The 26,818-nt window shown below is 42.1% G+C and overlaps 6 protein-coding genes, 1 long non-coding RNA gene and 2 other non-coding genes across 9 annotated transcripts; 4 read left to right on the forward strand and 5 right to left on the reverse strand.

Annotated features, from left to right (window-relative positions):
• Positions 1-794: 794 nt before the first annotated feature.
• LOC116203093 (F-box protein SKIP23-like) lies at positions 795-2,192 on the reverse strand. Its single transcript, XM_031534757.1, has one exon. The coding sequence runs from the start codon at positions 2,190-2,192 to the stop codon at positions 795-797; it is 1,398 nt and encodes a 465-aa protein (XP_031390617.1).
• Positions 2,193-7,125: 4,933 nt separating this feature from the next.
• On the reverse strand, positions 7,126-9,127 carry LOC116202300 (U3 small nucleolar ribonucleoprotein protein IMP3). The gene is made up of 5 exons (XM_031533814.1): positions 8,970-9,127; positions 8,713-8,859; positions 8,505-8,612; positions 7,642-7,716; positions 7,126-7,521 (listed from the first exon to the last, which is right to left on the reverse strand). Exons 2-5 carry the CDS (start codon positions 8,844-8,846, stop codon positions 7,290-7,292), a joined length of 549 nt encoding a protein of 182 aa, XP_031389674.1. The 5' UTR covers positions 8,847-8,859; positions 8,970-9,127; the 3' UTR covers positions 7,126-7,289.
• Positions 9,128-13,063: 3,936 nt separating this feature from the next.
• On the reverse strand, positions 13,064-14,655 carry LOC116204938 (vegetative cell wall protein gp1). The gene is made up of 2 exons (XM_031537322.1): positions 14,340-14,655; positions 13,064-14,206 (listed from the first exon to the last, which is right to left on the reverse strand). The coding sequence occupies exons 1-2, from the start codon at positions 14,506-14,508 to the stop codon at positions 13,308-13,310; spliced, it is 1,068 nt and encodes a 355-aa protein (XP_031393182.1). The 5' UTR covers positions 14,509-14,655; the 3' UTR covers positions 13,064-13,307.
• A 1,689-nt stretch (positions 14,656-16,344) lies between these two features.
• TRNAI-AAU lies at positions 16,345-16,418 on the forward strand. The gene has a single exon. It is a non-coding gene; the product is annotated as a tRNA-Ile (tRNA).
• Positions 16,419-16,631: 213 nt separating this feature from the next.
• Positions 16,632-20,958, forward strand: LOC116204937 (probable tRNA (guanine(26)-N(2))-dimethyltransferase 2). The gene is made up of 12 exons (XM_031537321.1): positions 16,632-16,949; positions 17,304-17,603; positions 17,699-17,786; positions 17,927-18,048; positions 18,262-18,401; positions 18,503-18,575; positions 18,837-18,925; positions 19,034-19,139; positions 19,218-19,430; positions 19,832-20,026; positions 20,237-20,314; positions 20,436-20,958. The coding sequence occupies exons 1-12, from the start codon at positions 16,692-16,694 to the stop codon at positions 20,670-20,672; spliced, it is 1,899 nt and encodes a 632-aa protein (XP_031393181.1). The 5' UTR covers positions 16,632-16,691; the 3' UTR covers positions 20,673-20,958.
• Positions 20,959-21,252: 294 nt separating this feature from the next.
• TRNAD-GUC lies at positions 21,253-21,324 on the forward strand. The gene has a single exon. It is a non-coding gene; the product is annotated as a tRNA-Asp (tRNA).
• Positions 21,265-22,055, reverse strand: LOC116204939. Its single transcript, XM_031537323.1, has 3 exons — positions 21,955-22,055; positions 21,766-21,854; positions 21,265-21,642 (listed from the first exon to the last, which is right to left on the reverse strand). The coding sequence occupies exons 1-3, from the start codon at positions 21,976-21,978 to the stop codon at positions 21,495-21,497; spliced, it is 261 nt and encodes an 86-aa protein (XP_031393183.1). The 5' UTR covers positions 21,979-22,055; the 3' UTR covers positions 21,265-21,494.
• A 1,001-nt stretch (positions 22,056-23,056) lies between these two features.
• LOC116204638 lies at positions 23,057-24,350 on the reverse strand. The gene is made up of 2 exons (XR_004156385.1): positions 24,121-24,350; positions 23,057-23,927 (listed from the first exon to the last, which is right to left on the reverse strand). It is a non-coding gene; the product is annotated as an uncharacterized LOC116204638 (long non-coding RNA).
• A 185-nt stretch (positions 24,351-24,535) lies between these two features.
• Positions 24,536-26,809, forward strand: LOC116204637 (COBRA-like protein 4). Its single transcript, XM_031536811.1, has 6 exons — positions 24,536-24,790; positions 24,894-24,973; positions 25,105-25,561; positions 25,663-25,810; positions 25,886-26,163; positions 26,256-26,809. The coding sequence occupies exons 1-6, from the start codon at positions 24,739-24,741 to the stop codon at positions 26,549-26,551; spliced, it is 1,311 nt and encodes a 436-aa protein (XP_031392671.1). The 5' UTR covers positions 24,536-24,738; the 3' UTR covers positions 26,552-26,809.
• Positions 26,810-26,818: the final 9 nt, after the last annotated feature.

Here is a 26,818-nt window from a genome sequence, read left to right on the forward strand (position 1 = left end):
AACATACTGGGCTCTTGGGCTCATACAAATTTTTGTATGGATAGATGTCCGGCATATGGTGATTACCTGCTAAGGTGTTTCCTTATTTTTTGGTTTCACATCAAAGTAAACTAATGGGATGAAACACATATTTGTAGAAAGGGTAACTAGTCCAATTAATGGAAATATAAACCGCAAATGCACCGATAATAAACCTAAATGAATTATGCACCACACTGAAAAGAATTATACGTATATATATATATATATATATATATATATATATATCATTTATTAACTAAGATAAGTGGGATAAATCCTACAATTAGTAGTAGCAAAGACTAAATTCTGAGAATTTTGAGTTTAAATATTTCAAAACTGGAGTGATGGGGGGGGGGGGGGGGGGGGGGGGGGGGGGGGGGGGGGGGGGCGCAGGGGCGACGTTGCCGGGACGCCGTCAGTTTCGGTGTGTTGTGCTTGTGTGAAGTAGTTTTTTTATGTGAAGTAGCTTCTCTTACCCGGTGGATACATACTAACGTGACATGTTAGACGTGACATGTTAGAAGAATTGAAGAAGAAGATCGATTGTCGTCCTTAAGAATAATCTCATTAACATGTATTGTGGGTTATGTTTTTTCGTTAGATTTATCTACCTTAGCGACAATAATTGACAGTCAAAATCGAAAAGTGGTTCCAATGACAAATACGGTGGAAGATCAAAGAACATTCAAGATTAATCCAAATGCGAGGAGCCTATTAAACTAACTAAGACGTAACTAGATCCTTGAATAAATCCAGAGAACAATTGATGAACCTTATTCAGAAAGTGAGAGCATATTAACCGGGTTGCCTTGCGGAACAATCCAAATCGGTGGTGGTAGCTCCCATTGCTTGGGAGTTGGGACATAGAGTGGTCTGGTGCATTGATCTTCAAGGCTGAAGACTCCGATGTCGATTGCCCCAAGAGGTTGATAAGCCGCTTCCATCCAATCATCCATGTAGTAGATACAGTTAGGCCTGCACCCCGGAAAATCAGAAGCCAAGATCCAGCAAGAATGATTATGACCAAGGAATAGAGCTCGACCGTCGAGTTGATCCGACTCAACCAGCTCTATGTTCCCCTCTATGCTCTTCATCTGGTAGACTTTGAACGATGATGTCAGGTGGTGAATATCTGAGATATACGTGTACAGCTTGCCGTCGATTTCGAAGTATCCTGTGGCTCTGTCGTTGCTGCTGTCCTGGTCATGGTCATCCTCGTCAGTGCTGTCCTGATGGTCGTCGGCATCATCCTCGCTGCTGCCTAGGTCATCATCATCATCATCTCCGATATAGTCACTCTGCACATAGAACCTGTCGATCCACATTAGGGAATCCCCACAATCCACGATGTAGGACTGTTCTGCGCGCGACTTCAGGCGCTTTATGCATCCCAGTCTTATTATGCCTTCTCCGTCGGATACAACGGATACCAATACTTTATAGACACAGCATTTGCTACCCAGGGCGAGACGATGTCCTTGATAGTAGATTATATCTTCGAAATAGTACTCTTCATAATTTTCTTGTTTCAGATAAACCCAAGAGTTTTCTCCAGATTGAAATAGAGCGAGTCTTGCATCGCAAAACCCGTAAAGGGCAAGGACCTCATAGTCATTGGGAGCCAAAGATGGATCCTTCGATAGCACCGCCTTCCGAATCTCATACTCATGGCTGTAGTAGCTTTCCCCTATCTCCTCTGAGGTCGGGACTCGGGTGATGGGAGGGAGGTGGATAGTTTCTTGGGAGAAAGGATTAAAGAGTGTCAAGGCCAAGTCCTCCTCCGCGAATATCAACCATCCGTGTGAAGAGCCGCAACATCTCTTGCTGTAAGGTATGTGTAAACGAGAGCCGAGGACCCTGTTCCCGTCCACACAATACAGTCCACGATGCGTAGTGCTGTTGTCATCGGTTGGTACCAACAGCATAGGGAGTTGGGTTGGAGCTGGCTTGAGCCACCTCATGCTGTGGTCCTGAGCGATCGAAAGCCACGGCTTGCATACAGAAGCAGTCCGAACGCGATCGGAGATGTCCACTAGTTTGTCCAGTACCAAGCCGAAGACATCTTTCGGCAGCAAAGTCCAGTCGGGGGATGGTCCAGACGACCATGTGATAGCCATATCTAGAGAAGAAGATATGAAGACGCGCGACTTGATAACTGAGAGTATGTCCATGTCCATGTGTATATATATATATATAACTGACCGCAAATTAATTACTACTTCAATCCGATCACCAAAATATCCGGCCTTTCCCAAAAATATATCTATATATCTACATATATTTATATATCTATTTAATATTTTATATATTTTAATAAATTATATGTGAAAGTAAGCACATGATTTTGGGAGGTGGTAACATAGAGATATAGATTTCTAGGACCGGTCGTTAGATTTTTAATTTATTTGAAATTTAAATTTTTTTAAAACACATATAGATAGAGATAGATATAGATAAAGATTTATTTTTTTTATAGATATTATATATTTGTTCTTAAAAAACAAATGAGATTTTTTTTTATAGATAAATATATGATGTACTATCTATATTGTATTTTACATGATATGCTATAAATAGTGGATGTACACACATAAATCGTGACCGGTTCAACCCTATGTCGGAGGTCCCTCTCGGGCAGTCGACTCAGACCGCTCCACGCGGGAAGTTCCTCTCAAAGACACCTGCCACCATCGATTTGGATCATTCAGCAGGGTTAATATGCCCCCATTTCTGATGAAAGTTGAATGTTCTCTAATCTTCCACTGGATTTGTGTATTGGAAGCTGATTCAGGTTAAATGTTCTTTTACTTTCACACTGAATTTGTTATTGAACCTTTTCAATTTGGATAGCCGATCATTGACGATATATCTATATATCTATATTTAATAATTTATATATTTTAATAAATTATATATATGGAAGTAAGAACATGATTTTGGGAGGTGGTAACATAGAGATGTAGATTTCTAGGATCGATTGTTATTTTCTAGATTTTGAGTTTCTTTTAAACTGAATTTTAAATTTTAAACACATATAGATAGAGATAGAGATAGATATAAATAATGATTTATTTTTATATAAATATGATGTGTTATATATTTGTTTTTCGAAAAACAAATGAGATTATTTTTATAGATAAAGATATGATGTATTATTTCTATTGTATTTTGCATGATGCACTATTAATAGTGGATTTACACACATAAACCGTGACTAATTTGGCTCTACGTCGGAGGTCCCTCTCGGGCAATCGACTCGGACCGCTCTACATGGGAAGTCCCTCTCACAGACACCTGCCATCACCGATTTGGATCGTTCCGCAGGGTAATATGCCCCTCTTTCTGATGGAAGTTGAATGCTCTATACTCTTCCACTGGATTTGCGTATTGGAAGTTGATTAAGGTTAAATGTTTCTTTTACTTTCACACTGAATTTGTTATTGAACCTTTTCAATTTGGATGGCCGATCATTGACGATACCATTTCAGACAAACCTTTTCTTTCCTTTTTTTTTTTATGAATAATTTCAAATAAACCGAGTGAAATAACAGAAGATCTTCTCCCAACACATCGTGCAAGTATACATTAAACGAACCGGATAAGCTACTTAACATCACGAACTAGTTCATACAAGCAAATATACAAATTATATAATATACAGACTCAACTCAAATTCTCAGATCCGTAACAACTCTCTTTGTTCAGAAAAGCCCACAAACAAAAATCATCAATCTCATAAGATTAGGATGCCTTTTTGTCATCAGTTCATAACATCGTATAGTCGTCCAATTTGCCATTATATAAACTGGCAGCACCTTTCTCTTTTTATCTTGGATGAGTCCACCGGCCACGAGATGAAGGCCTGGTCTGTAACAGTTTCAGGCCGCTCAAATGTGGCTCTGCAAACTTTAATCTGGCCAACTGCCAACACCCGCTTTGAGAGTCTCCTGCATTATTATTATTAGAATAGAGCGGAGAAAATGGAACATGCGAACATCGCTGAACGACCAAAACTAGCCGAATAGCTTTGCTACTGTTTGAAAACAATGAAGTCACAACTCACCTGCAAAAAGATGATATACTGAAAAGTGATCACAGAGAGCAAGGCTCTTCCTGGATCGGAATCATGCCAATATTATCTGTCATGGAAAAAACACGCTATTAGTTTAAAAGGGCAAGTTTCTGCCGGAATCAATGCAAACATGCAGTGGCATCGAGAGTATTTACATGCTCAGAATCTGAATATGTCTCATGTGTCAGAAACGACGTCGTTCTTCCGGGGTTATACTAATATTATGCCGATACGTCCATACTTCTATAATTTATAGGAATACTCCCGATACGTCTAGTGACCTGATTAGGCCACGTAGCAAGTCTCTGAAAATCATTTTATACGGCGCGAAAGTATCACCTAGTAGTAGGGAAACACAGTCATAATAATGATGCACCGAATCTATATATATCTATATCTATATATATATATATATATCAACATGAGATGATTTCTCCTTAAAACTCAACCTGGTTAAGTTCCCACAATAGAAAGAGACTATGATAGCGTGTGAACGGTGTTTTTATTTGGATCGTTAATTAGGCTAGTTAATCTGATCGATCATTTCAGGTTCTGTCCAATACATATCAACACCTGTATATGCAGCTAAAATCGACTGGCGTTGCTGTGAAGTGTGAACTAACAGTTGATCTCAAGAGCTTTGATACTCCCAAATTCCCAATGTGATTGATTAAAATTAGGTCGAAAGTTTGATTTTGGTTGAGTTCTTCGCTGGTTAATGTTAATATTTATAATTACCATCAGGCCCTGTTGGATGCTTTTCAAATTACGTTGACTGCCCCTTTACTTTAATTGCAGACCGATCTTTTCTGATCAACGACGTCTCTCTGTCCAGGAGAAAAAGCAGTCAGGGAGATGTTAAACTTCTTTTTCCTTTCATTTCATATCATTTTTCCTTATTGAAACAAACCTAGTGAAGTGAGCAGCTCAGTTTTCTTTTTGCATCCAAATGCAATGCAACCCCATCGATTCCAATTTCCCTCCGCTCCCATCACATTCATATACATTCCATGACCATGGCCTCAGTCGGTGCAGCGGGCAGGGCCTGCAGTGCAGCCCTATACATGTGACTTTGATGGTGCAAACCGGTCAATGCTCACCATGGCCATCTCAGACCCAGACTCCAGAAGAGTAACGTGAAACTCTTACCCGAGAATGACCATTGGGTTATGCTCTAAACAGTACAGTACAACCAAATAGGGTACAGTCAAGGCAACTAATTAGCAACAACCTCAAGGACATTTTGCTCGCGCTAATACAACTGAACAGCAACAGAAAGTGATCAGGCAGGAAAAATGAGGGTCCTTTTCTGTTCTGTTTTGCTGTGCTCTGCCTATAAAAGGCCCTGCTTGCCTTCACTCATCCCTCGCTCAAAATCACCTGATATCCTTCCCTCCTCTTTTATTGTTTTTTTTCTCAGACTCCATTCCGCCACTCTAATGGCTTGTGTTGGGGGTAAAACTCTGGGGGTGACGGAAGTGGGGTCGGAGGGTACCCTGGCAACGACTTCAATGGGTATTGTAATAATTGCAGCCGAGTGTTCCTCAACGGCAAAGCTGTGGCGTATCACCAGAAAACTCAACCAGGTTAAAGTTCCCACAATAGAAAGAGACAATGATAGGGTGCGAACGGAGTTTTTATTTGGATCATTAATTGTGCTAATTAATCTTATCGATCATCTCAATTCTCAGCCCGATCAGATTAATAAGCCTAATTAACGATCCAAATAAAAACTCTGTTCGCACCCTATCGTAGTCCCTTATTTTTGTGGGGACTTAACCTGGTTGAGTTTTCTGATGATACGCTACAACTTTGCCGTTGAGGAACACTCGGCTGCAATTATTACAGAACCCGTTGAAGTCGTTGCCAGGGATTGCAAGCGATGACTTGACTTCTCCACATTTATCTTTGGGAGGTGGTAACATAGAGATATAGATTTCTAGGACCAGTCATTATTTTCTTAGATTTTGAACTTCTTTTAAACTGAAGCTGAATCTGCCCTTTTCCGGTAAGTTTCAGAGTGTGATGGAGATGGCGATGATGGCGTTGGGCAGAGCAGTGCAATTGAAGAGCAGAGTGAGGTAGAGCGGTCCTGTTCTGTTCTGCCTATATATGGTCCTGCTTGCCTCCGTTCATGTTCGTTCGCTCACTCTACTTCTCCCTCACTCAAGTCACTCTGATCCTTACTCTCTCTCTCTGTGTTCCATCTTTGTATCTTTTGTTTTTTGGATTCCTCGTTCATCTGATCAGCGATTTTTGGCTTTGAACCCATGAACTGATCGATCTATAGAACTGGAAATGGGGTAGAATAAGGAATTTAGCGCCAGAAATTTCAGCGGTTATTATAACCTGTGTGACCAAACTTCATAAACAGCGAAGTTCAGATGTCAGCTTCATCAGAACTCGAAGCTGTTCCGTTTTTGAAGGTCCAGCCACACAAGTTACAGTCATCGCGCAAATCTCACCACTAGAAGCAGTCGACGATCGGTCACCAGGGCTCCACCACTGGTACGAATATAAGCCGGATATACACCACCTGCCAGCTCAAGAGAATGGAGGGGTAGAACCTATCAAGTTGGATCAACGGAATAGTTGGTCTCAATCTTGGCCTCTGATTTTCCAGGGTGCAAGACGTACAGTGTTGGTACTAGTTGGTCTCGATCCTGGCCTCTGATTTTCCAGGGTGCAAGACGTACAGTGTTGTACCACCAACCCCTCACGACTCAGACCTCTATGTCGCAGGTCCCTCACAATGGCACCTTGCCACCAGTGATTCCGATTATTCTGCAGGGCAATACTCCCTGCTTTATTCTTCTTTCCTCTTCCAGTGGATTTGTAATTGGAAGCTGATTAAGGTTAAATGTTCTTTTTCCTTCCACTGAATTTGTTATTGAAACCTTTTTTTCGATTTGGATGGTGATCAATGTCAACACCGTTTCAGATAAGCCTAATGAAATAACAGAAGATCTTCTCCCAACACATCATATGAGTATACATTCAATGAGCCGGAGAAGCAACTTAACATCACAAACTAGTTCATGCAAGCAAATATATCCATTCTAATTATATAAATATAGACTCAACTCAAATTCTCAGATCCACAGTAGCTCTCTTTGTTAAGAAAAAGTGCACCAACAAAAATCATCACATAGGATTTAGATCTATCAATCTTATAAGATCATGATGCATTTTCTCATCAGTTCATAGCATCGTAATCGTCCAATTTGTCATTATACTGTAGCACCTTCCTCTTTATCTTGGATGAGTCCACCCATGTGATGAAATCTTCCATATTTCTCGTCACGAGGAAGGCAGGGTCAGTAACAGTTTCAGGCCCCACTCGAATGTGGCCCTGCTCGATATAGGTAATGGCTTCCTTTAAGTGCTCTGCAAACTTTAATCTGACCAACACTGTTGAGAGTCTCCTCCTGCAATATTAAAGGATATAGGAAAAATGAAACAAACATGACCATAAGAATATACCTGAACTACCAAATAAGAGCCAAATGAGCTTACAACTGTCTGAAATCGACAAAGTCACAACTCACCTGCAAAAGGATGATACTGATAACCGATCACAGAGAGCAAGGCTCTTCCGGGTCGGAATCACGCCCATGTTATACCTGTCACGGAAAAAACATGCGATGAGTTTAAATAAGCAAATGACTGCTGAAATTCACATGCTTGGCCATTCTCAAATGGTAGTTAATTTCACACTGACTCAAGGTACTAGGGACAGTAGTACCATGCTCATGAAAGCTATTAATCAACCAGTCCGAAAACTAAAGCTCACAGGCCACCAAAAAACATTATAATCCTATAAAATCAAGGAATATCTTAGATTGCATCCGAGTTACCATGAAGCCTGAACAGATAAGTCGATGAGGTGCTCAAATCAATATACGGCCTGTATCATCAAATATGGGAAAAGCAGCAAACCTTAGGCCACATAATAGATGTGCACTGGCGTTGAACTCTGTGTATGAATTTTCTACCCCAATTATCCTCAAACTCAAATTTGAATGGTCAAATAGAATTGCTCTCAAGACACGGAGAGGAATCGCTGTAAGTAAATAACAAGCTACCATCCAGGCCACAAGAAAATAACAAGCTACCATCGAAGGAAACATGTCCTCTCTGATCATTATAGCCTCACCAATGTCCATTTTAATAATGACAAGTTCTAATTAAACAGGACAACAAACATAGCATAGCTCACGATCCAGAAAACGCCCCATAAATCATAAGTAATCACACTCTAATGAAGATCATCAGCTTTAATTGTTATCTCTGTGTCAAACAGGCTAAACTAAATCAAAGCTACAAACCTTTTGCCAAAACTCACACTTTCCTGCACAACCAACCAGCCAATATACAATTATATGAAGGAAAATGAAAGAAAACGACTCACAACTTATCAAGGAGCATATCGGTCATCTCGATACGAAAAGGGTCTCTAGGATCCATCTGCTTCAATATGCTAACAAGCTTCTGCACCATCCGACACAAGCTCGAATACCTGAGAGGGGGAGGGGGAGTTCGCACTCATCAGAATCAGTTTCAATAAATCAAACACTATATTTACACATCAAATTTGCAGAGAGAAGTGAAGAATTTACTTCTTGTAATCGTCTCTTCCGGTGACATGATAGCGGTGCATGACTTGAGCTTCCCTGTGGCCTCCCTCGCGCTTCCATTCGAGGAAATTGACCTTCTTTAGTAGCTTCTTCTCATGGAACTTTAGCTTCCTCATGGCTCAAACCAACCTAAATCATGAACGGAGCATCAGAGATGAGATTCAACAGTTCTTTACAATTGCAGTTTGCATCCATCCCACACTAAAAATCGGAACTTTTCTTGAAATGAAAACCCCCACCTCCTTCACCTCAGCTGGGAAATTGCAGAGAGAGCAGCTTCAGAAGCTGACGCAGTTGCAGCAGTAGATAACCGCCGAGAGTGACAGAGGAGGAAAAGAGAGAGAGGCAGAAGAAGCACTAAAGGCCGAGGCGGTGGCCGGAGGGATCAGCTCCGCAGCACTGGAGACCGGAGGGTTTAGGAAGACGAAGATGGGCCACATGGGCCTCGAAATTGTCAGAAGATGGGCAAGATAGGCCTCCGGAAATTTTAAAAGATGGGTCATGTGGCCCAGTTTGGTTAAAAGAAAAAGGATCTGAAAATATTACTTATATTTACAGATATATCTTTTTATTTCTCAATTTATTATGTATGATTTTTTTTGGCCAACTTAATTTATGTGAATTGAGAAAATTAAATTTGAAATCAAATTCCCTTTGGGTAGCATTTTCATTTAGTTCCCAATTTCTAAAATACCTTAGGTTTCTGAATCTCAAAATTCAGATAATGGGATGAACTATGTGCTATACGGCAAAAATATTCTCAAAGTTTAAACTATTATTTATATTTTTATTCTCTTAAAATAAAATTAGCTTGATTTAGGAGTGCTGTTGCTGAAATAAAAGTGTTGAATTATAATTACAGAAAAATAAATGTTGATTTTAGAATAAACAAAAACATTTGGGAGGTAACAATTGAAAATTGCTGAAAGTAAAAAAAGATAATTATTAATATTTGAAACAAAATAAGTAGAAGTTAGATAAACACCGATTAACCTGCTTGAGAAAATCATGTTTGCAACCGCAATTTCGACTCAAACCATGGTTTCAAAAACTCTCATCAAACATCAAAATTGCTTAAAATTATAAGGAAAATTAATTATGAAATATCCAATCGCACTCCCAAACGAACTCTTAATATGACTAATGCACTTTATTTTCCTCTTTAAAAGCATACTTTTCCCTTTTTTAAAAGAAAAGACACGCATTCGTGCTACGCAAAAACTGTCATAATTTTCATTTTAGAATGTAATTATCTGCTTAATTTATATAATGATTAATTAATGTAAATTAAAAAAAGGATGGAGAGAAAAGGAGAATCAGATAGGACGAGAGGAGGAAGAACCGAGGGGGAGACAGAGGAAATAGAAAGAGGAAAGTTGGAAATTATGGTTAAAGATCATATTAAAGTTAGTATTTTGTAATTTTAATTTTCTCTCAATTTAGTAGTTTAAATTTCTAATTTTTATTCTTAAAATGGGCAATTTCGGAGTAAAGTTACCCAAACTATTATCTAATTCACTTTTGTAATATAGATAGATAACGCCAAGGAATAAGGATGCATTTATATACTATGACCTCACGATAAATTCTTCTCATTTTTCAGTTAAGGCAGATTTAGTTGGATTACATTTTCATTAATTACATTTCCAATTACAAGAGGCTTTGATCACTAACATTTTCCTCATTTACCTATTTATTTCAAAATTAATGTCAGCAGGACTTCCTTATCCCTTAAGACTTGAAAGCCATTTTATTGACTTTATTTTGATATTTTTCTATAAATTAATGATCAAGAGTCACACAGATGTTGAAGAAAAGAAAAGAAAATATTTCAAAAAAGCAATAATTTAAAAAACAAACTACTAGTATTGACAAAAGTTATGTGTAATTTATTTTAATATTCTTCGGAATTCCGGTTTTATCGAAAATTCCTTGTTCGGACCCCAGAGTCGATAACTATGGCCACTTCTTACTCATGCAGGAATCAGAAAGTTGGATTGTTGGAAGATGAGATCGCCAAAGCTGCGGAAATAGACGCTGTTCCTATGGATGTCCAGGAAATCCTAAAACCTATATAACATAAGCTGGCATTTCTCCTTCTCTTATTCGTTTGAATTAAACCTTCCTTTTTCCGGTTTTCATTTCGTCGTTGTAATTACCAGATCCCAAATCCTGAACGAGTCACGGGGTGCTCGCGCATGCCTCCTCTGACAGAAAATGCTCGCGTTGGTTTACTTGGGAATGGGCCTGGGCCTCACCCCTTATGCACTCAGGGCGCGCAGATCCCAGCTCAAACCCCGTGCCGAGGACTCATTTTGTGTTGGATGGGTCCTGTGGGTTTCTTCAGAGGGGCAACAAGGCCCTGCCCCCAACAGAACTACCGCTGCCACAGGCCACCGACCCACCGGGCCCCGAAGAAGCACAGGAGGTATTGGTCCCTTAAGCTCCGTAAGCTGTTCTTGGAAGCCGTGGATCTACTTGGAGGGTCCGAAGGTCCATGGAAATCAATAACTTTCCTTCCCCTATATATGTATAGTTTTCAATGACAGTAAATGGAGAACTAGGAAAACACATCTCCACGACCATGTGGAAAATGGTTTCCGTACTAGCTTTTGGCTGCACAGAGATGCTTTCATCCAGTGTTCAGTTAGCATGATGAGCATCCGGTTTCGATGGACCTAGAATTTTACAGCTAATTACTTTCATGTTCTTCTTTTTATTTGGCATAGGCGACTCCGAAGCATATTTTGGAGACAATAAAGGTGGATGGCCTGACCTGTGAGCAGGTCAAGAGCCACCTCCAGGTAGTAATTAATCTCTCACCAGAACTGTCTGCATCCCATTGAACTTTTCATGTCTTAAGATTTGGATAGGTTAAAACTTGAGTTGATCGAGGAAAAACGAGTTCTCATATGATAATCCCTCTGCAAACACGGTATATGGAAATGAGCGAATTTCGTTATTTACGTACTGCAGAAATTCAGGCTCCATCAGGAGGAAGAGCTCCACTTTCTCAGAATTGCCTTAGGCAGTGGCTTCCTCTTCTGGTGTGCTTTGGGTCCCTGCTGCTCGGGTCTTCCGAGTTTTTTCAACTGCACTGGTGGAACTTTATGCTTGAACAAGAGTACTGTCTTTTCTGGAGCAGTAGGAAGACTTAACAAATTTGAGTAATTTCATAGTGATAGTAGTATTGAAAAATCTAGTGGGTCGAGGGGAAGAGTCTTGCAGTCCAGCCAGACCTTCTGCCTTTCGCGTTCCATTTGATTTACAGCATGAATGAGTTAAGAAAACATCTAGTTAAGAAATATGTTTGTGTCAAGGGGAAGACCTCTGCCGTCCAGCAAGATTGTCATTCCTCAGTCATGGGCTATCCACCTTTAATGTTCTGTCAGTTTTCGAGTATGAATAAATTTGTGGTCAGTGGGCTATTTCTATTGTTTATGTTCCTTTAAGGCAGTTTTAGCAGATCCCGAGCTTTTAACTGATTGGTGATTGTCCATCTATACTGGAACTTCTGGATATGTATACCATCCCGTCCCAAGTCTCGATCGCCAAATATTGGCATAGGAATTGTGCGCTCTTCCTGCAATTTGTGTATCGGAAAAAGGAGCTTCTGGCGATTCTCAGACAGATTTTGGAGTTTCAAGGAAATTTCTACTGGAAGACTTTGTCCCGTAACACGAAACAGAACAAGCAGTCAGTCACCAAGGCCTACCTACTGGTTCTCTCAGAATCAACCGAGGCTCGTGAATAGGGGTTGAACCATGCATACAAAGCTTCAATGCTTGAGGACATTGAGCGAGCAAGTCTTAGTGTCAAAAGGCAAATTCCTACTCGGATCCATTTTCAGAGGCTAGGTATTACATTGAAAGAACAAAGATCGCATTCATTCTATCTCATGATTGAAGGATGTAAGCGAGATGTTGGAATTAGAAGGTTAATGGAATCCAGAAACAGCCTAAACTCCCAATCTCTATCTACTTAAAAGAAAACGATGTCTCATAGCAGCATGATGCAATATCCGTTTCATATTGGTATCGCTCAATTCCCAAGCAGAAAGAGATCCTCCCTCTCCCTTCTACGTCTTTTCTAATGGATATATATGTCAGAACATCCAGGGATTGCATATCAAACTAATCCCTTTGATTACCTCGGACCGAATACCTTCATGAAAGTTATTCCACGCAGCCACGTAGCGGCATTCGAAGATGTACACGAGTTAACTCCATCAAGTTTCAGATAATCTCCAATTTGTATATTTCTGATCTAATTTTGTCAGTAATAAAGGTGCATTCCAATGCATCCATGTGATGGAAGAATCATAGTGCAGGCAAATATGAATGGAAACTTTGGATTTATTCCCTACAATTATTCATCCTCCTACCGATATATTATTAACAAGGAGTCCCATCGCAAATGACAAAACTCCAAAAACATTCCTAGAACATGACAATGTCCATTCTACCTGAAAGTTACAGAAAAGCGGCCTCCTGAAAACGCTCAAATTTCTGAACATGAACTTGCTGGGGAGATTAACATGGATGGTCATATAGTTACTGTCCCATAATATTACTGAATCAAGGGGAGGAAGTTTCAGCTGGAGAAGAAGAAGAGGAGGAGGAGGAAGAAGCCGGCGGCACTCCGGGGAAGGAAGTTGATGGCGGGAAAGGGGGCTGAGGGAAAGGGAATGGCAGGCCCGGTGTTGGGGGAGGTGGAGTCAATCCCGGAATCGGAGGCAGGGGAATCAGTGGCGCTGGTGGAGGCTGGAGTGGGTTAGGGGGTAGAAGAGGTGCTGGTTGAAGTGGGCTAGGAGGGAGAAGTGATGGCGGTTGGAGCGGGTTGGGTGGGAATACTGAAGGCGGCCTAAAAGGGTTTGGCGGGAAGAAGAATTCCGGATAGGTCAGCTTCTGGTCAGCTACTGACGAATCCGACTTCAACTTGGCATTAAGGTTATCATCTCTGGTGGTTTTTTCTGTTTTCGGTGGGATATTCGGAAGGCCTGGGAGGGAAGGCAGAGGGGGCAGTTGTGGTAGAGGCGGAAGGTTCGGAAGGAAAGGTAGGGGAGGGAGGAAGCCTGTGGATGGCGTTGGAGGGTCTTGGAGTGGAGGAGGGAAAGTTGGATCAAAATTTGGAGGAACCACTGCTTTATTGGAATTGACTTCTTCCAGACTAGGCTTTTCATTGCACATGTTTGGCTGGTTCAATGGCTTAAATGTGAAGAACCCAGCGGAGAAAATGTGGGTCCCTTGCCTTCGAGACTGCAGTCGGAGCGAATCAGAAGATGCTGCTGATGCCACGGAACAGTATGGCTCATTGCTACTGATGAGCTCCACCGAGCAGCTTTTGATCTTCCTCACATGTTTTGCGACTGAGAACGGCAACTTGACCCTGAACTCTCCCTGCTTGTTCGTTTTCACTTCTTGACGGAAAACCTGGCCAGAGGGCCCGGCTTTGCATTCCACCGCAACTGATGCACCTGGATGAAGGATTTCACAACATTAAAAATGGTCCTATACTTAGATTTCAAAGTCCCGTTTCGGTTAAAATCAAAAGAAGAACCAAAAAAAAACTCAGAAAGAAAAGAATATCTCGGTGTAAGTATATGAAACCTGAAAGGAAGCGGCTGGCCTTGGAGAATCCCTGCTGGAAGCAGGTGTCACAATAAACAGTCCCAACTACTACAGCAGATGGGAGCTTCTTGTTCCCATGGCCTGTGCCTTCGGAAGCGCCGAACACTGCAGAACTCAGGAACAGAAGAACAATGAGGAACCAATGCATCGTAATCCTCTCCTTAATGGGACTGCACAAGGATGGAAAAACAAGTTCCTAGTGGGAGGAAATGTTCTTTATCCCTATGTTTTAAATTTGCCTGACAATAAGATGGGCTATTTATACTGAGGGAGGGGAAGCTCATTGAAGGCTCATAATGTCGTTCATGGAAAAACAAGTGAACAAGAAACCAGCTAAGCAGTGAATGTTGCTAAAGGGATTGCCCTGTTTCCTGCCACCAAATACTCACAGAGAAGGTAACTACAAACTGCAGCACATGACAGGACAAAGGGAACGAGGAGAACTTCCTAGAATGCCATTTTTATTTTTATTTTTTGTCTCGGTCTTAAGTCGGAGCAGATGCAGAGGGGAACCAAATGACGGTCGATGCAGGCATTACGTGTTTCTGCACGGGGCGATTAGTACATTCTACAGGATCAAGATGATGTGATAATATTAATTTTCTGTATTGATTGTATGGAATGAGTTTGTTATCGGTCCCTGGTGGATGCGGCTGAGAGAATGGGGAATTACAAGAGATTGTTGGGTGAGTCACGAAACCTGGAGTTCAGCCACCCGTTTGAGGGATCCAACTATGCCATTGCTGATGGCACCAATAGTACATTGGAAGAGACCCTTCCCGAAGAAAATTCCATATCTAATCCAAATAAAAGAGGTAGTTCTGGAAAAAAAATGTACGAGCTGCAGTCGAGCAAATATCCGGTGTCGCTTGCAGCATCGATGTTGTTGTATGAATTATACGTGTTTATTTTGTTCTCATCAAGGGGAAGAAGAAGGAGAATTAACCCACCATTGGATAAAAATGAAAAAAAGCAATTCCAGGCAGCTGAAGAAAGAAGAGAGTCACGAAATTTATTTGACAAACCTAAATCTGATCGGCCCCTTTTGGTTATAATAAAGCCCCAAGCTGCCCTTCACGCCTCAGATGATTAAATTGACAATACATGTCTATCCATGTCATGCGCCCCTGCCTCGGTCGAGCTCGAGTATATCCGGTTTCTTTATGCTTTTTACCTTTCCATCTAGTCAATCACATAATAACGACCCTACAAACTGTTTACTACTCCCCGTTAATATTAACTGGTGCGGTCGAAGTGTCGGTGGAGTGTTTCTGGAAATGGCTCGAGGAGCACTAGTACAGCTCTTATCTGTTCTTACTCAGGATAGTCTCGACCATTAATCGATTGAAATCAATTCTTATCTTATACGGGCAAGAGTATTGTTATAAATTGTAATTCCTGATACGCATAGTACGATTTATATCGTTGTTCGATCGACATCGCATGTCGGACAGACCTTAATTAGCAAGAAACGAAATTGTCTGCTCTAGTGATTTTTGAGTGGACCGACCGATCGCAATGGAGAGCGAAAATCAAGGCGGAATCCTATCTTTCTCCATAGGTTGGGAAACCACCAAAGAGCCTGACAAACCCTATCTACCCTCCAAAAGTAACTGACATTTCTCGTGTCTTCCAATAACTAATAATTTACCATATCATTTGCCACCAGCAGTAAAACCGGCATAAAACTAAAAGACCCAGTCCCCTAGAGTTCCAAACTACGTATAGAATACTCCGCCTGAACGATAACACGAACCAACCGTCCAATTAGGAGCATGGACTGAGAGGCTTCGTAAATATTACGTATAGTACGAGCCATTTTGACATCCATCGAAACTTATAAAAAGGCCCCCTCTACAACCAGGACGTCTTGATATCAAGATTTAGAGCGACTCCATCTATGAAGACAAGGTTCGAGATTGGCCATGAGCAAGACAATTTGCTCTGATTATGGAAGTAATAAAACGATCCCCAAGCAATCAAAGGCCTATTAGCTCAGTTGGTTAGAGCGTCGTGCTAATAACGCGAAGGTCGCAGGTTCGAGACCTGCATGGGCCATTTTTTGCATTTTGTTTTTCTTTTTAAAATTTTGGGCTTCATATGGGCCTCTGTTTCAATTGAAAATTTCGGGTCTTCATTCCCTTCGGTTTCAATTCAAGCTCGAGAAACCCGAGACCCGGCACGTTTTTCTTGACGAAAAATCCGACACGTTCTGAAAATTTTGCCCCCACTAACCCCACGGGCCCACATTGGTAGGGTTTTTGGGAACGGCCAATTACCCAAATTTCAAGCTTGTCTCTCATATAAAACCCCCATCGTTTCGGTTTGTGGATGCTCCTCTCCCAAGCTCTGAAGCCCCATAACCGTCCCTACCTCTCAAACCCTCTGCTCCTCTCCGTCTCTTCTCTCCGGCAGTTGCAGCGGAAGGGGGTGAAACAGTCAGCGCAGGAGGTGACCGACGGCCCGGCTGTGTTGAACGGGACAATGTCGTCGGGGGCTGCCGAGCTCAATGACTTCAAGATCATCAAGGAAGGGGAGGCCGAGATCCTCATGCACGCGAAGAACGAAGTGTTCTTCAACAAGGCCCAGGTCCCAAAAAATCTCACCTTTTCTTCCACCGCCCTGTGCTGAAACAGCTCATTTGGGGACCTTTTCATTGAGTAGTTGGAGGGTTTACTGTTGATGCTGTGAGGGTCAAGCTGAGCTTTTGTTAATTGTACGAACATCCAGCGGAAGTTCGTCGTGAATCTCGAGTGAAAGGGGCAGTTATGGTGCTTCAAGCCGAAAGTTCGCTTTTTTCGGGTCTCAATTTTGAGCGAACTTTCACTTTCTTAATGTCATTTGATTTAGTGAAAGTGGAGGCTGTTTCTCTACATTTCAGCATGGATTCTGGCTTTTTCCGTGTATCAGTGCCGAGGTGATCTCGTGTGTTCTGTTTTCCAGGTCAACAACAGAGACATCTCCATTGCTGTCTTGAGAACGTTTATATCGAAGAGAAAGGAGGAGCACGAGGCATACCTGTCTAGGAAGACGAAATCAACACAGAGGACAGGCGAGAATGATGCTGTGGAATGCGTCGCCCAAGAATCTTCAGAACCTCCAGCTGAAGTTGAAAAACCAAATGGAGACTGTCAGGCGCCATGTGAGACCTCTCAAGAAGAGCCGTGCAGCACCATTGAGGACTCAACCAAGAGTGTGCAGAGAAATGGGCTTCCGGAACTGAAGGCACCAAGAGTTCTCGAGGTTATTGTCTTTCATCAGTTAGTTTATTTAACAGTGAGATCAATTCAGTGCGATCTTGGAGTTGATGTATCACGGTCTTTGTATTGCAAGTGAAGGCTCTATCGGCGTCAGGACTTAGAGCCCTCAGATATGCCCGTGAAGTAGAAGGAATAGGCCAAGTTGTGGCACTCGACAATGATAAAGGTTGTCCTCAATCTAGAACATATTTGTCGGCTATATCTATTGGATTCAGCAGAAAATTTCTTCCTACTCTCTGTTGTAGATGTTTATCTTGCCAGTGGAAACGAATCGAGATTTACCTGCCTTAATCTTTTATTGTGCAGCTTCTGTTGAAGCTTGCCTGAGAAACATAAAGTTCAATGGTTCCGTAGCATGTTCTAAGGTGGAATCTCATCTCGCTGATGCTCGTGTATATATGCTCACCCACCCAAAAGAGTTTGACGTGGTATGTCACCCAAGTTGTTTCAGTTTATCTCAAGCTGTCTTGACAAGCTTCACTAAGCGATGAAGGCTTATCTTTTGGTCTTTTTGTTTAACAGGCAAAGCTAACTTAATATATGATATTCCTAGACCAATTGAAGTGGAATCTTGAAACTTTTAAAAAATGTAGTAGTTGATAGCTCCTCTTCTTTTCCCCTTTCTTTGCTATTTGGTTTAGGTTGATCTTGATCCATACGGTTCGCCTTCGGTTTTTTTGGATTCTGCCGTCCAATCAGTCGTTGATGGAGGCTTGCTGATGTGCACAGCAACTGACATGGCGGTCCTCTGTGGGGGTAACGGTGAAGTTTGTTATTCCAAGTAAGTTTCAAAGTTTTTTTCTCTCATTGCCTTGAAATAATTGTTCAACTATGGGTGTCTTTGTGTAGCTATACATGAATGCCTGTTTCCGTTATTGCTAGATATGGCTCATATCCTTTGAGAGGAAAGTATTGTCATGAAATGGCTTTGAGGATCCTCCTGGCCTCTATTGAGGTACTTCATCGCCAAATTTTCCCTTCATCTCTTATGTAGTATGTAAGAAGGAAATTTTTGTGGAAATGAGATGATAACTGGCAGTAAATGTAAAGCGTTTTTCTGATTAAACGGGGGAATTTTTTTTTTTTTTTTGGGGGGGTGGGCGCGCGCGGTGGTGTTGGGGAGGGGGAGAAGATATCAAAAATGCCATTTCCTTTTGTTCTCTAGTTGCCAAGGAAAGTCTTTTTGTCAAATTATTCTCTTCTTATATCTGTGCAGAGCCATGCGAATCGCTACAAGCGATACATAGTTCCTGTGCTATCCGTGCAGATGGACTTCTACATTCGAGTTTTTGTTCGCATTTACTCGTATGTTGCTCCTCTGTTTATTTGAATTCGAATCGATGTTTTTCATTTTCTCCGCCTTTTTTTTAATAGCTCTGTTGTATCAGATCATGAATTTCTCAGTTGATGTAGGTCTGCGAGTGCAATGAAGAATACCCCCCTTAAGCTCTCCTACGTTTATCAGTGCACTGGTTGTGATTCTTTCCATCTTCAGCCCATTGGGAGGACTGTAACCAAGGTTTGTGCCTGTTTGTCTATAAGCAAAGAAAGTGATATTTGACAAGCTGCTCAGGTGTTCCCTTTTTTTACAACTTAGAACACAAGCACGAGATATCTTCCCGGGTTTGGTCCTGTCGTTCCACAAGAGTGCACTGACTGTGGGAAGAAATACAACATGGGTGGCCCAATATGGTCAGCTCCTATCCACGATGAAGAATGGGTCAATTCTATACTTGTGGGTGTGAAGTCCATGAAGGATCGTTATCCAGCTTATGATCGTATATCTGCTGTATTGACCACAATTTCAGAGGTACTGCTATTCTTTCTCCCCTCATTATGTTCTTTCTTCGTTCAGGGAGATTCATAACTTAAAAATATTACCGTTGTGGCATCATTAATGCCCCACCATTCATATAGTAGCATTTTGGAGAGACTCCTTGACTGTGCTTGATCTGTCTATAGTTTTCTATTTCTGGGGGATAAAATAAAGTGTTATATTCCTCTTTAATTTTTTTCCCAGCGTTTTTTCATGCTTTCATCGTACGACACTTGTATTGAGAAAATGTAATCTAGCACTTATCCCTCTCCAAGTAAAGCAAAATGACCCTACTTGCTCCTGAATTTTTTTTTCTCCCATTACATATGTAAATGCATGTGTAATCTTTGGTTAATATTTTATGCCTCTTCTTATTTAATTTGGCTGATTTTTAGGAACTTCCCGATGTTCCTCTGTTTCTGAGTTTGCACAACCTCTGTGCCACCCTCAAGTGCACCTCACCCTCAGCAGTTATATTCCGGTCAGCTGTCCTAAATGCGGGTTATCGAATTTCTGGGACCCATGTAAATCCCCTGGGCCTGAAGACAGATGCTCCCATGGATGTTATTTGGGATATCATGCGATGCTGGGTAAGGAATGTTTTTTGGCCTCATCATTTTTCTCTAAATTGACACTAAGCAAAAAGTAATTTTGATGTGTATATGAAGGATGAGTAATCATTTACGTATTGGCTACAGTAATCAAGAAAGTTTATATTTATTTGAATTATGGGTGCCAAAGAGACAATCTTTCCCTTCTCATATTGAGGATCTAGAGAGCCTTTGTTCTTCATATTACAGGTAAAGAATCATCCTGTCAAAGCTCAACCTCCTGAACAACCGGGAAGTGTGATACTCTCTAAGGGACCGACTCTTCAAGTAAGTTTTTTCCTTGGTTCTTCAAGTAAGTTTTTTTTTTTTTTTTTCTCTCTCAGCAGCAGCAGCTAGGAGGCATGCAATAAGCCTATGAAAGATGCTTACAAGACCTTTCTTTTTACAGGCTAATTTTGCCCGTGCAGTGGCATCCTTGAGCAAGGCCCAGGCCAAGAAGGTGGCGCGGTTCCTGCCAAATCCAGAGAGGCACTGGGGACCGAAGTTACGGGCTGGCCGTCAGATCACAAGCAAGCACGTCTCTCTTCTGGGCGCTGAAGCAGTGAATGGTTCACTCAGACACCATGACAGTGAGGAGCCCGAGGGTAAGCGCCAAAAGATGGAACACAACACCTCAGATTCGTGATCCGCACTTTGTTCTGTTGTTAATGTAACGCATCCAGCCTAAATTAAGGCTGCGTCGAGTTTTGTATTTCTTTCCTGCTGCAATAAATTATTGGTTTCTCTGGCGTTTTTTATTAGGATATGTAGTGGAGGGAGTGCAGAGTGGATGAGTTTGTGGCGGTTCTCTTATATTTTCTCCGGAAAAAGAGTGGAAGGTGGTACTGATATTCTTCACGGGATAAATTTTGATTGTGAATTGGGATAGGAAATCGAGTATACGCGTTACTTTATTTCTTGCAATTTTTGTACTCTATGTATAAGTGAATATTGGCGACCGAAAAATAACTACGGCAAGTCAAAGTTGAGAAATGACCGTTCTCCTATGTCTACGGTTCCCTCTTTGGACATGTCCGTGTGTATGAAGCATTCCTCGTACAAATACCGTCCTCCGATTGTCCATTTTGATTTTTGATTTGGAACTCGTATTGTTTAACCAATGTGCATAGGCACGATAAGAAAAACCCGAGCATGATGGCCTTGGATGTCGAGTCCTGGCCATGCTCTGCGATGTTACCAATTGTAAATGGATGCATAGCATCGAAGTCGTTGTAGTATAGTGGTGAGTATTCCCGCCTGTCACGCGGGTGACCCGGGTTCGATCCCCGGCAACGGCGAGTTCTTTTTAATTTATTTTGGTATATTTTAAAGTAAGAACAATGTTGTAATCAAGAAGGATGATATATAGCACATTACAAAATACATAGCCCCTTCTAGGATCAAAATATGCGAACGAAGGTCCAACACGTCGCCTGCCTCCATTTTCAGATGGACATGGATAGATTGCTTATTCATCTTTGGAGAAGAAGTGATTGATGGCGGGCATGATCTCAGGTGGACGTGTGCGGAGGAACTTGCGGAGCCCGTGCTCGGCGTACTTCTTCCCTTCTTCCTCGTTATCGAGCACCGCCGTGGCCCGGTGAGCCTTGTTAATCCTGCAATTTTTCCAAGTCGAAGAAAACATATACTATGCAGTTAACCCACAGGCTGCCCATCAAATTCACGACAATGATATATCTTTGGACTTCTCGAAATAAAGGTTTCGTGTATAGTTTTACCTGACATCGGGGTTCATGATAGCATTCCTCGTGAGCTGAAATATGCACATACTTGTCACGAAGCCCATTGCTGCCATTGGAGGATATACCTGCAGCTTTTCAGCAGGACATATAAATAAGTATTCGTCACTTACCCATCGGTTCGGAGGAGTTCGGGAAACGAGTGGTCAAGTCAAGCTAATTTCTTACGTCCGGCTTAACCCAACGCCCCATATTAGGATGACAAATCCTGCTGCTTTATCTTCTTCGGTATCTCGTAACAATCCGAGCACAAACCAGGGGAGTGGCCTGTTGTTTTGTATAGTCCGACGTATATGTTTTCATAGTATTAAACAAATTCCACACGAACAGCGAATCAAATGTCGGCTACTGATATATGGATATGATCATTCATTTCGTCCAAATTCATGACAGTTATTGCCGTTTACGACAAGGCAAATTACTTGTAATATTCAAGAATCAAATAAATGATGGGTGTGCTTTACAGGTCGTTATTCTTTTTTCTGTAGTTAAAGTAGTCCTTCGCTAAGTACGATAACGATCCGACGACCGGCTCAACTAGGATAAATGGTTCGAGACCATTTAATGAAGCTTGCCAACAAGGCAGGCCAAGCCTTCTGCGTGCAATTGATGTGAGAAATGTTCCAAGGGAAGATTCTTCCATAAATTAGGCCCAAAAGGAAACTGCATAATGAACTCGAGCAAATATGGCCATCGATCATTATTGGTCCACGGCTGTTTGTCACGTCAAAAAATGTCCAACACCCAATTGCCCACTCGTGGGATGATTGCTAGCGTGCCATAAAGAGGATTCAAGAAATTGACGTGTCATTAGCCAACCCCACCGATATAAAGCTTGTGTCACGGCCTCGAAAGTCTGCGAGATTGAACGGCAAATAAATAGTTTTAAAATTTTCGAAATTAAAGCGTGCCTCAGATGATTTCGCGGCTCAGAGATTTAGCCATTTAGAGTTTTTCACCAATATCCACGCACGAACACGAATTTGAGTTAGAAAATAAACAAGTGGCCCATGAGCCTCCGTCAAATAAAACTCAAAGGCTGAGTTGCAATTGGAGAAGGTTCACTTGAGTCTCTTCAGCCACTGTCACCGAAGGGAGATAAATCTTCGCCTTGATGCACGGAAGCTCAAAGAACCGAAGTGGTTTCGATTCACGGGAATAGGTTATATATGAATTGAAAGTGCGTAAAGGAAGTGTGATAAATAAAAGTAAGGTAAAAGTGCAAAGAAAATAAAAGGTAGGTAAAAATAAAGTGCGAAAAAAAAAAAGATAAGTAAAAGGTACTATTGATATATTAGTCGGAAACCCTTACAAATCTTAAGCCTATATATAGGCGCTTACATCCGATTATAATTATGAGATATCAATATAACATCGTCATAAGAAATTGACCCTTAAGGCTATCTAAATTGTCTAAAAATAAAATATCAAATAAAATCGGAGAAATATCCGACTTATTCGACTTACTAAAATTAAAGATAACAAGAGAATATCATGAGAATATCGCCTGCTTCTCCATGAGTATCTCGGCTGCCAAAACTAATCTTCTCCGCTTGGGGACATGAGATGGACGTCCATACACATGCCTCCATAATGAATCTTCATTAAATTTTTCATGTTGGGCTTCTTGAATGTGCCATCTTCCAATCCTTGGGCTTTCTCCCATGATTCGAACCTCCAATTAACCCTGCCCGAGCACTAATGACCTTGGCCCGCTTCTCAAATCCGACCTACCATGTCCAAAACCCCGGAAAAATAATCGAGATTACCGATTACTCATCGTAATTTGATATCTTCACGAACTGCAGAAAATAGGTGTAAAAGGCTATCATTTTTTCGTCAAATCACGATTATTGCAGAGGTCAGCTTACGAAGAGTTGACGTCTCGAATCATATGTGAAAGTTGGGGCGTCTAATTCGATCGTCGTCGGAAAAGCTGGGGAGGAACATGGCATGGGTCATCCCGTTTCTAGTTCTCCTGTCTTGTCCCTACACAGTTTACTTGTTCTCAACTCATCCCCACATTGACGCCTTTTTTTTCTCTCATGACTGAATAAACCCAAGCATGAAGATTATTTGCAAGAAGAAGAAACATCGAGAAGTTGGCAATACACAGTCACTTCGGAAACTACCAAGTTTTCCTGCAATGACCAAAATGCCCCTGCTATCATTATTTACGGAACCACCCACACACACACACACACACATGTATATCCAACAATAACACGTACGGTAATTATTCTCAAAATGTGCAGATACAATGTGGTGACATGATGAGCCATCATTGATGCGAACTGAATCTCCATACTGGGAAAATGAAACATAGAATCTTACAGTGTTTAACGAGCGACTGCCTCCATGTAGCTTCGATCCAAGTATTCGGGAAAATATTTACCTCCATCCCTTCCCTATATTATACAACAAAAGGGTGACCTACCCATCAAAGAAGGTTTTTCTTTTTCTTTTTTTTGTCCCCAAGCCACACCCGTCAAAGAAGTTTACTTTCCAAAGATGAAGGGGCACTGTGGTAATTTCAATAATTCAAGAGCTACCTGTCACCCTCCAATCCAGCGAGAATCGTTGGGACGTTCTTCTCAGATCTCTGTCTCTCCCGCCCTTTCTCACCGTATCCGTTGCTTCAAGACATGGAAATCTAAGCAATCACATGGGGACTGAGAGAGAGAGAGACAGAGTGAGTATAAGTATGAATAACCAACCACCAGTTGGTGAGACATCTCCCGACTTCCCGAAACTATTCACCACTGCAGACGGCATTCAAGTTCAATCTTTCAGTGCTTTTATTTCACAAAATCAAGAACCTGACAGTGCTATTATTAGACTTCTCACACACCTTCAAGTCAAATATCCCGCGAACCCGGATCATAAAGGTGGTATATATGAGAGCTTAACGTGGCGCTGGGACGAGATTAACGATTCGGGTGTGGGGAAAAAATGAAAACTTTGGTTGTTCTTGCATTCATCTCGGTGCTCTGCTCCTCTGCCGGTAATTTTGCAGCTTCGGATCTCGAGACTTTGGCGAGATGTCATCTTGTTCGGTTTCTTTCTGCAGTTTCTTGATTTTCTTTCTGTTCCTTGATCATTTGCAGCCGCATATGATCCTTTGGATCCAAATGGGAACGTTACGATCAAATGGGACATCATGTCTTGGACCCCCGACGGCTATGTGGTAAGTACTGTTGCTTTACCTCAGGTGGCGTAGGGTTACTTGGGACCTGCACTCATTCGATTGATTATTAGCGTGGCCATTCTTGAATAAGATCTCAAAACTGATGTCTCGAATCTTTTTCCTTGCTGCAGGCGACCGTGACAATGAACAACTTCCAGATGTACCGGCACATAATGAGCCCGGGGTGGACCCTGAGCTGGTCATGGGCAAAGAAGGAGGTGATATGGTCAATGGTGGGTGCCCAGACCACAGAGCAAGGGGACTGCTCCAAGTTCAAGGGCAACGTACCCCATTGTTGCAAGAAGACACCCACGGTTGTGGACCTCCTCCCTGGGGTGCCCTACAACCAGCAGTACACCAACTGCTGCAAGGGTGGGGTTGTTGCCGCCTGGGGCCAGGACCCGTCTGCTGCTGTCTCGGCCTTCCAGGTCAGTGTCGGGCAGGGTGGCACCTCCAACAAGACAGTCAAGCTGCCCAAGAACTTCACTCTCCTCGGTCCGGGACCAGGCTACACTTGCGGACCTGCCAAGGTTGTGCCCTCCACCACTTTCCTGACCCCTGACCGCCGCCGCAAGACCCAGGCTCTCAGTAAGAATGCTCTGCTATGTCTTTCCCTATATAGCTGCAATTTCATGATTTTGAACTGCCGGGCTACCGTTCTTGATCCCACTGTACTTTGATTCGTGCAGTGACATGGAATGTGACGTGCACGTATTCACAGTTCCTAGCGAGGAAGAACCCGAGTTGCTGCGTTTCCTTCTCGTCCTTCTACAATGAGACAATCACTCCTTGCCCTTCCTGTGCCTGCGGATGCCAAAACAAGCATAGCTGTGTCAGGTAAGCCCAGAAGAAGATAAATTTCACCATTTTCAAGACATGATCTAACCTTCTGGAAATATAAATATGATTCAGGAAAGACTCGAAAATCCTGAGCATAACAGGGGTAAACACGCCTCGGAAGGACAACGCACCGCTGCTGCAGTGCACGCACCACATGTGCCCAGTGCGGGTGCACTGGCATGTGAAGCTCAACTACAAAGACTACTGGCGGGTTAAGATTGCCATCACGAACTTCAACTACCGAATGAACTACACACTCTGGAGCCTCGTGGTCCAGCACCCGAACCTCAACAACGTGACTCAGGTCTTCAGCTTCGATTACAAGCCCCTCGTCCCCTACGAGTCCATAAGTGAGTACTTTGCCGGAAATAAGAGTTCTATTTCTGTTGGAAATTGGATCGTTATCTGATCTGGTATGACCTTCACTTCATGTGTATGGCAGATGACACGGGAATGTTCTACGGGATGAAATACTACAATGACCTGATGATGGAGGCAGGCCCGTTCGGGAACGTCCAATCCGAGATACTTATGAGGAAGGACAAGAACACTTTTAGCTTCAAGCAAGGGTGGGCGTTTCCCCGCAAGGTGTACTTCAACGGTGATGAGTGCATGCTCCCCCCACCAGACACTTACCCCTTCTTGCCCAACTCCGTCCATCGATCTCCAGTCTCATTCTCGGCATTACTGATCTCAAGCTTGGTTCTCTTCCTAGTGACGGGCCACTTCAACATTTGATGTGAGATTGTTTTCGTTTGTCCTGTTATGTCCGAGTTTGCGAAAGAGTCTTCCGGGGTTCTGAAGACAGAAATATGGGAAGATAGGGATACATACATTCACATTCTTTTGTGAGTTTAAATAGTTCCTGTGAGAGTTTTTAGCAAACAGCCGATGTTTTGTCGAACAGAAAGAAAACAGGACTCAGAGTTGTCAGCTTCTCATCTGTGATTTCTGTCTCTGTATAATGGAATCAATGAATCAGTAGAATCATGACGACGAAAAGAT

This window comes from Punica granatum, chromosome 4 (genome assembly GCF_007655135.1).
Source record: "Punica granatum isolate Tunisia-2019 chromosome 4, ASM765513v2, whole genome shotgun sequence".
Classification (NCBI taxonomy): Eukaryota; Viridiplantae; Streptophyta; class Magnoliopsida; order Myrtales; family Lythraceae; genus Punica; species Punica granatum.

Coding starts and splice junctions, on each gene's coding strand:
- LOC116203093 (XM_031534757.1), bottom strand. CDS start 2,192: ATGGACATACTCTCAGTTATCAAGTCGCGCGTCTTCATATCTTCTTCT.
- LOC116202300 (XM_031533814.1), bottom strand. CDS start 8,846: ATGAGGAAGCTAAAGTTCCATGAGAAGAAGCTACTAAAGAAGGTCAAT. Junction 8,613..8,712: donor GGAAGAGACGATTACAAGAA/GTAAATTCTTCA, acceptor TCCCCCTCTCAG/GTATTCGAGCTTGTGTCGGA. Junction 7,522..7,641: donor TCAGTATCATCCTTTTGCAG/GTGAGTTGTGAC, acceptor TTAATATTGCAG/GAGGAGACTCTCAACAGTGT.
- LOC116204938 (XM_031537322.1), bottom strand. CDS start 14,508: ATGCATTGGTTCCTCATTGTTCTTCTGTTCCTGAGTTCTGCAGTGTTC. Junction 14,207..14,339: donor GGCCAGCCGCTTCCTTTCAG/GTTTCATATACT, acceptor TCCTTCATCCAG/GTGCATCAGTTGCGGTGGAA.
- LOC116204937 (XM_031537321.1), top strand. CDS start 16,692: ATGCTCCTCTCCCAAGCTCTGAAGCCCCATAACCGTCCCTACCTCTCA. Junction 17,604..17,698: donor AGGCACCAAGAGTTCTCGAG/GTTATTGTCTTT, acceptor TTGCAAGTGAAG/GCTCTATCGGCGTCAGGACT. Junction 18,402..18,502: donor GGTGAAGTTTGTTATTCCAA/GTAAGTTTCAAA, acceptor CGTTATTGCTAG/ATATGGCTCATATCCTTTGA.
- LOC116204939 (XM_031537323.1), bottom strand. CDS start 21,978: ATGGGGCGTTGGGTTAAGCCGGAC. Junction 21,855..21,954: donor GGCGTTGGGTTAAGCCGGAC/GTAAGAAATTAG, acceptor GAAAAGCTGCAG/GTATATCCTCCAATGGCAGC. Junction 21,643..21,765: donor ATCATGAACCCCGATGTCAG/GTAAAACTATAC, acceptor GAAAAATTGCAG/GATTAACAAGGCTCACCGGG.
- LOC116204637 (XM_031536811.1), top strand. CDS start 24,739: ATGAAAACTTTGGTTGTTCTTGCATTCATCTCGGTGCTCTGCTCCTCT. Junction 24,791..24,893: donor GGTGCTCTGCTCCTCTGCCG/GTAATTTTGCAG, acceptor GATCATTTGCAG/CCGCATATGATCCTTTGGAT. Junction 26,164..26,255: donor CGTCCCCTACGAGTCCATAA/GTGAGTACTTTG, acceptor TGTGTATGGCAG/ATGACACGGGAATGTTCTAC.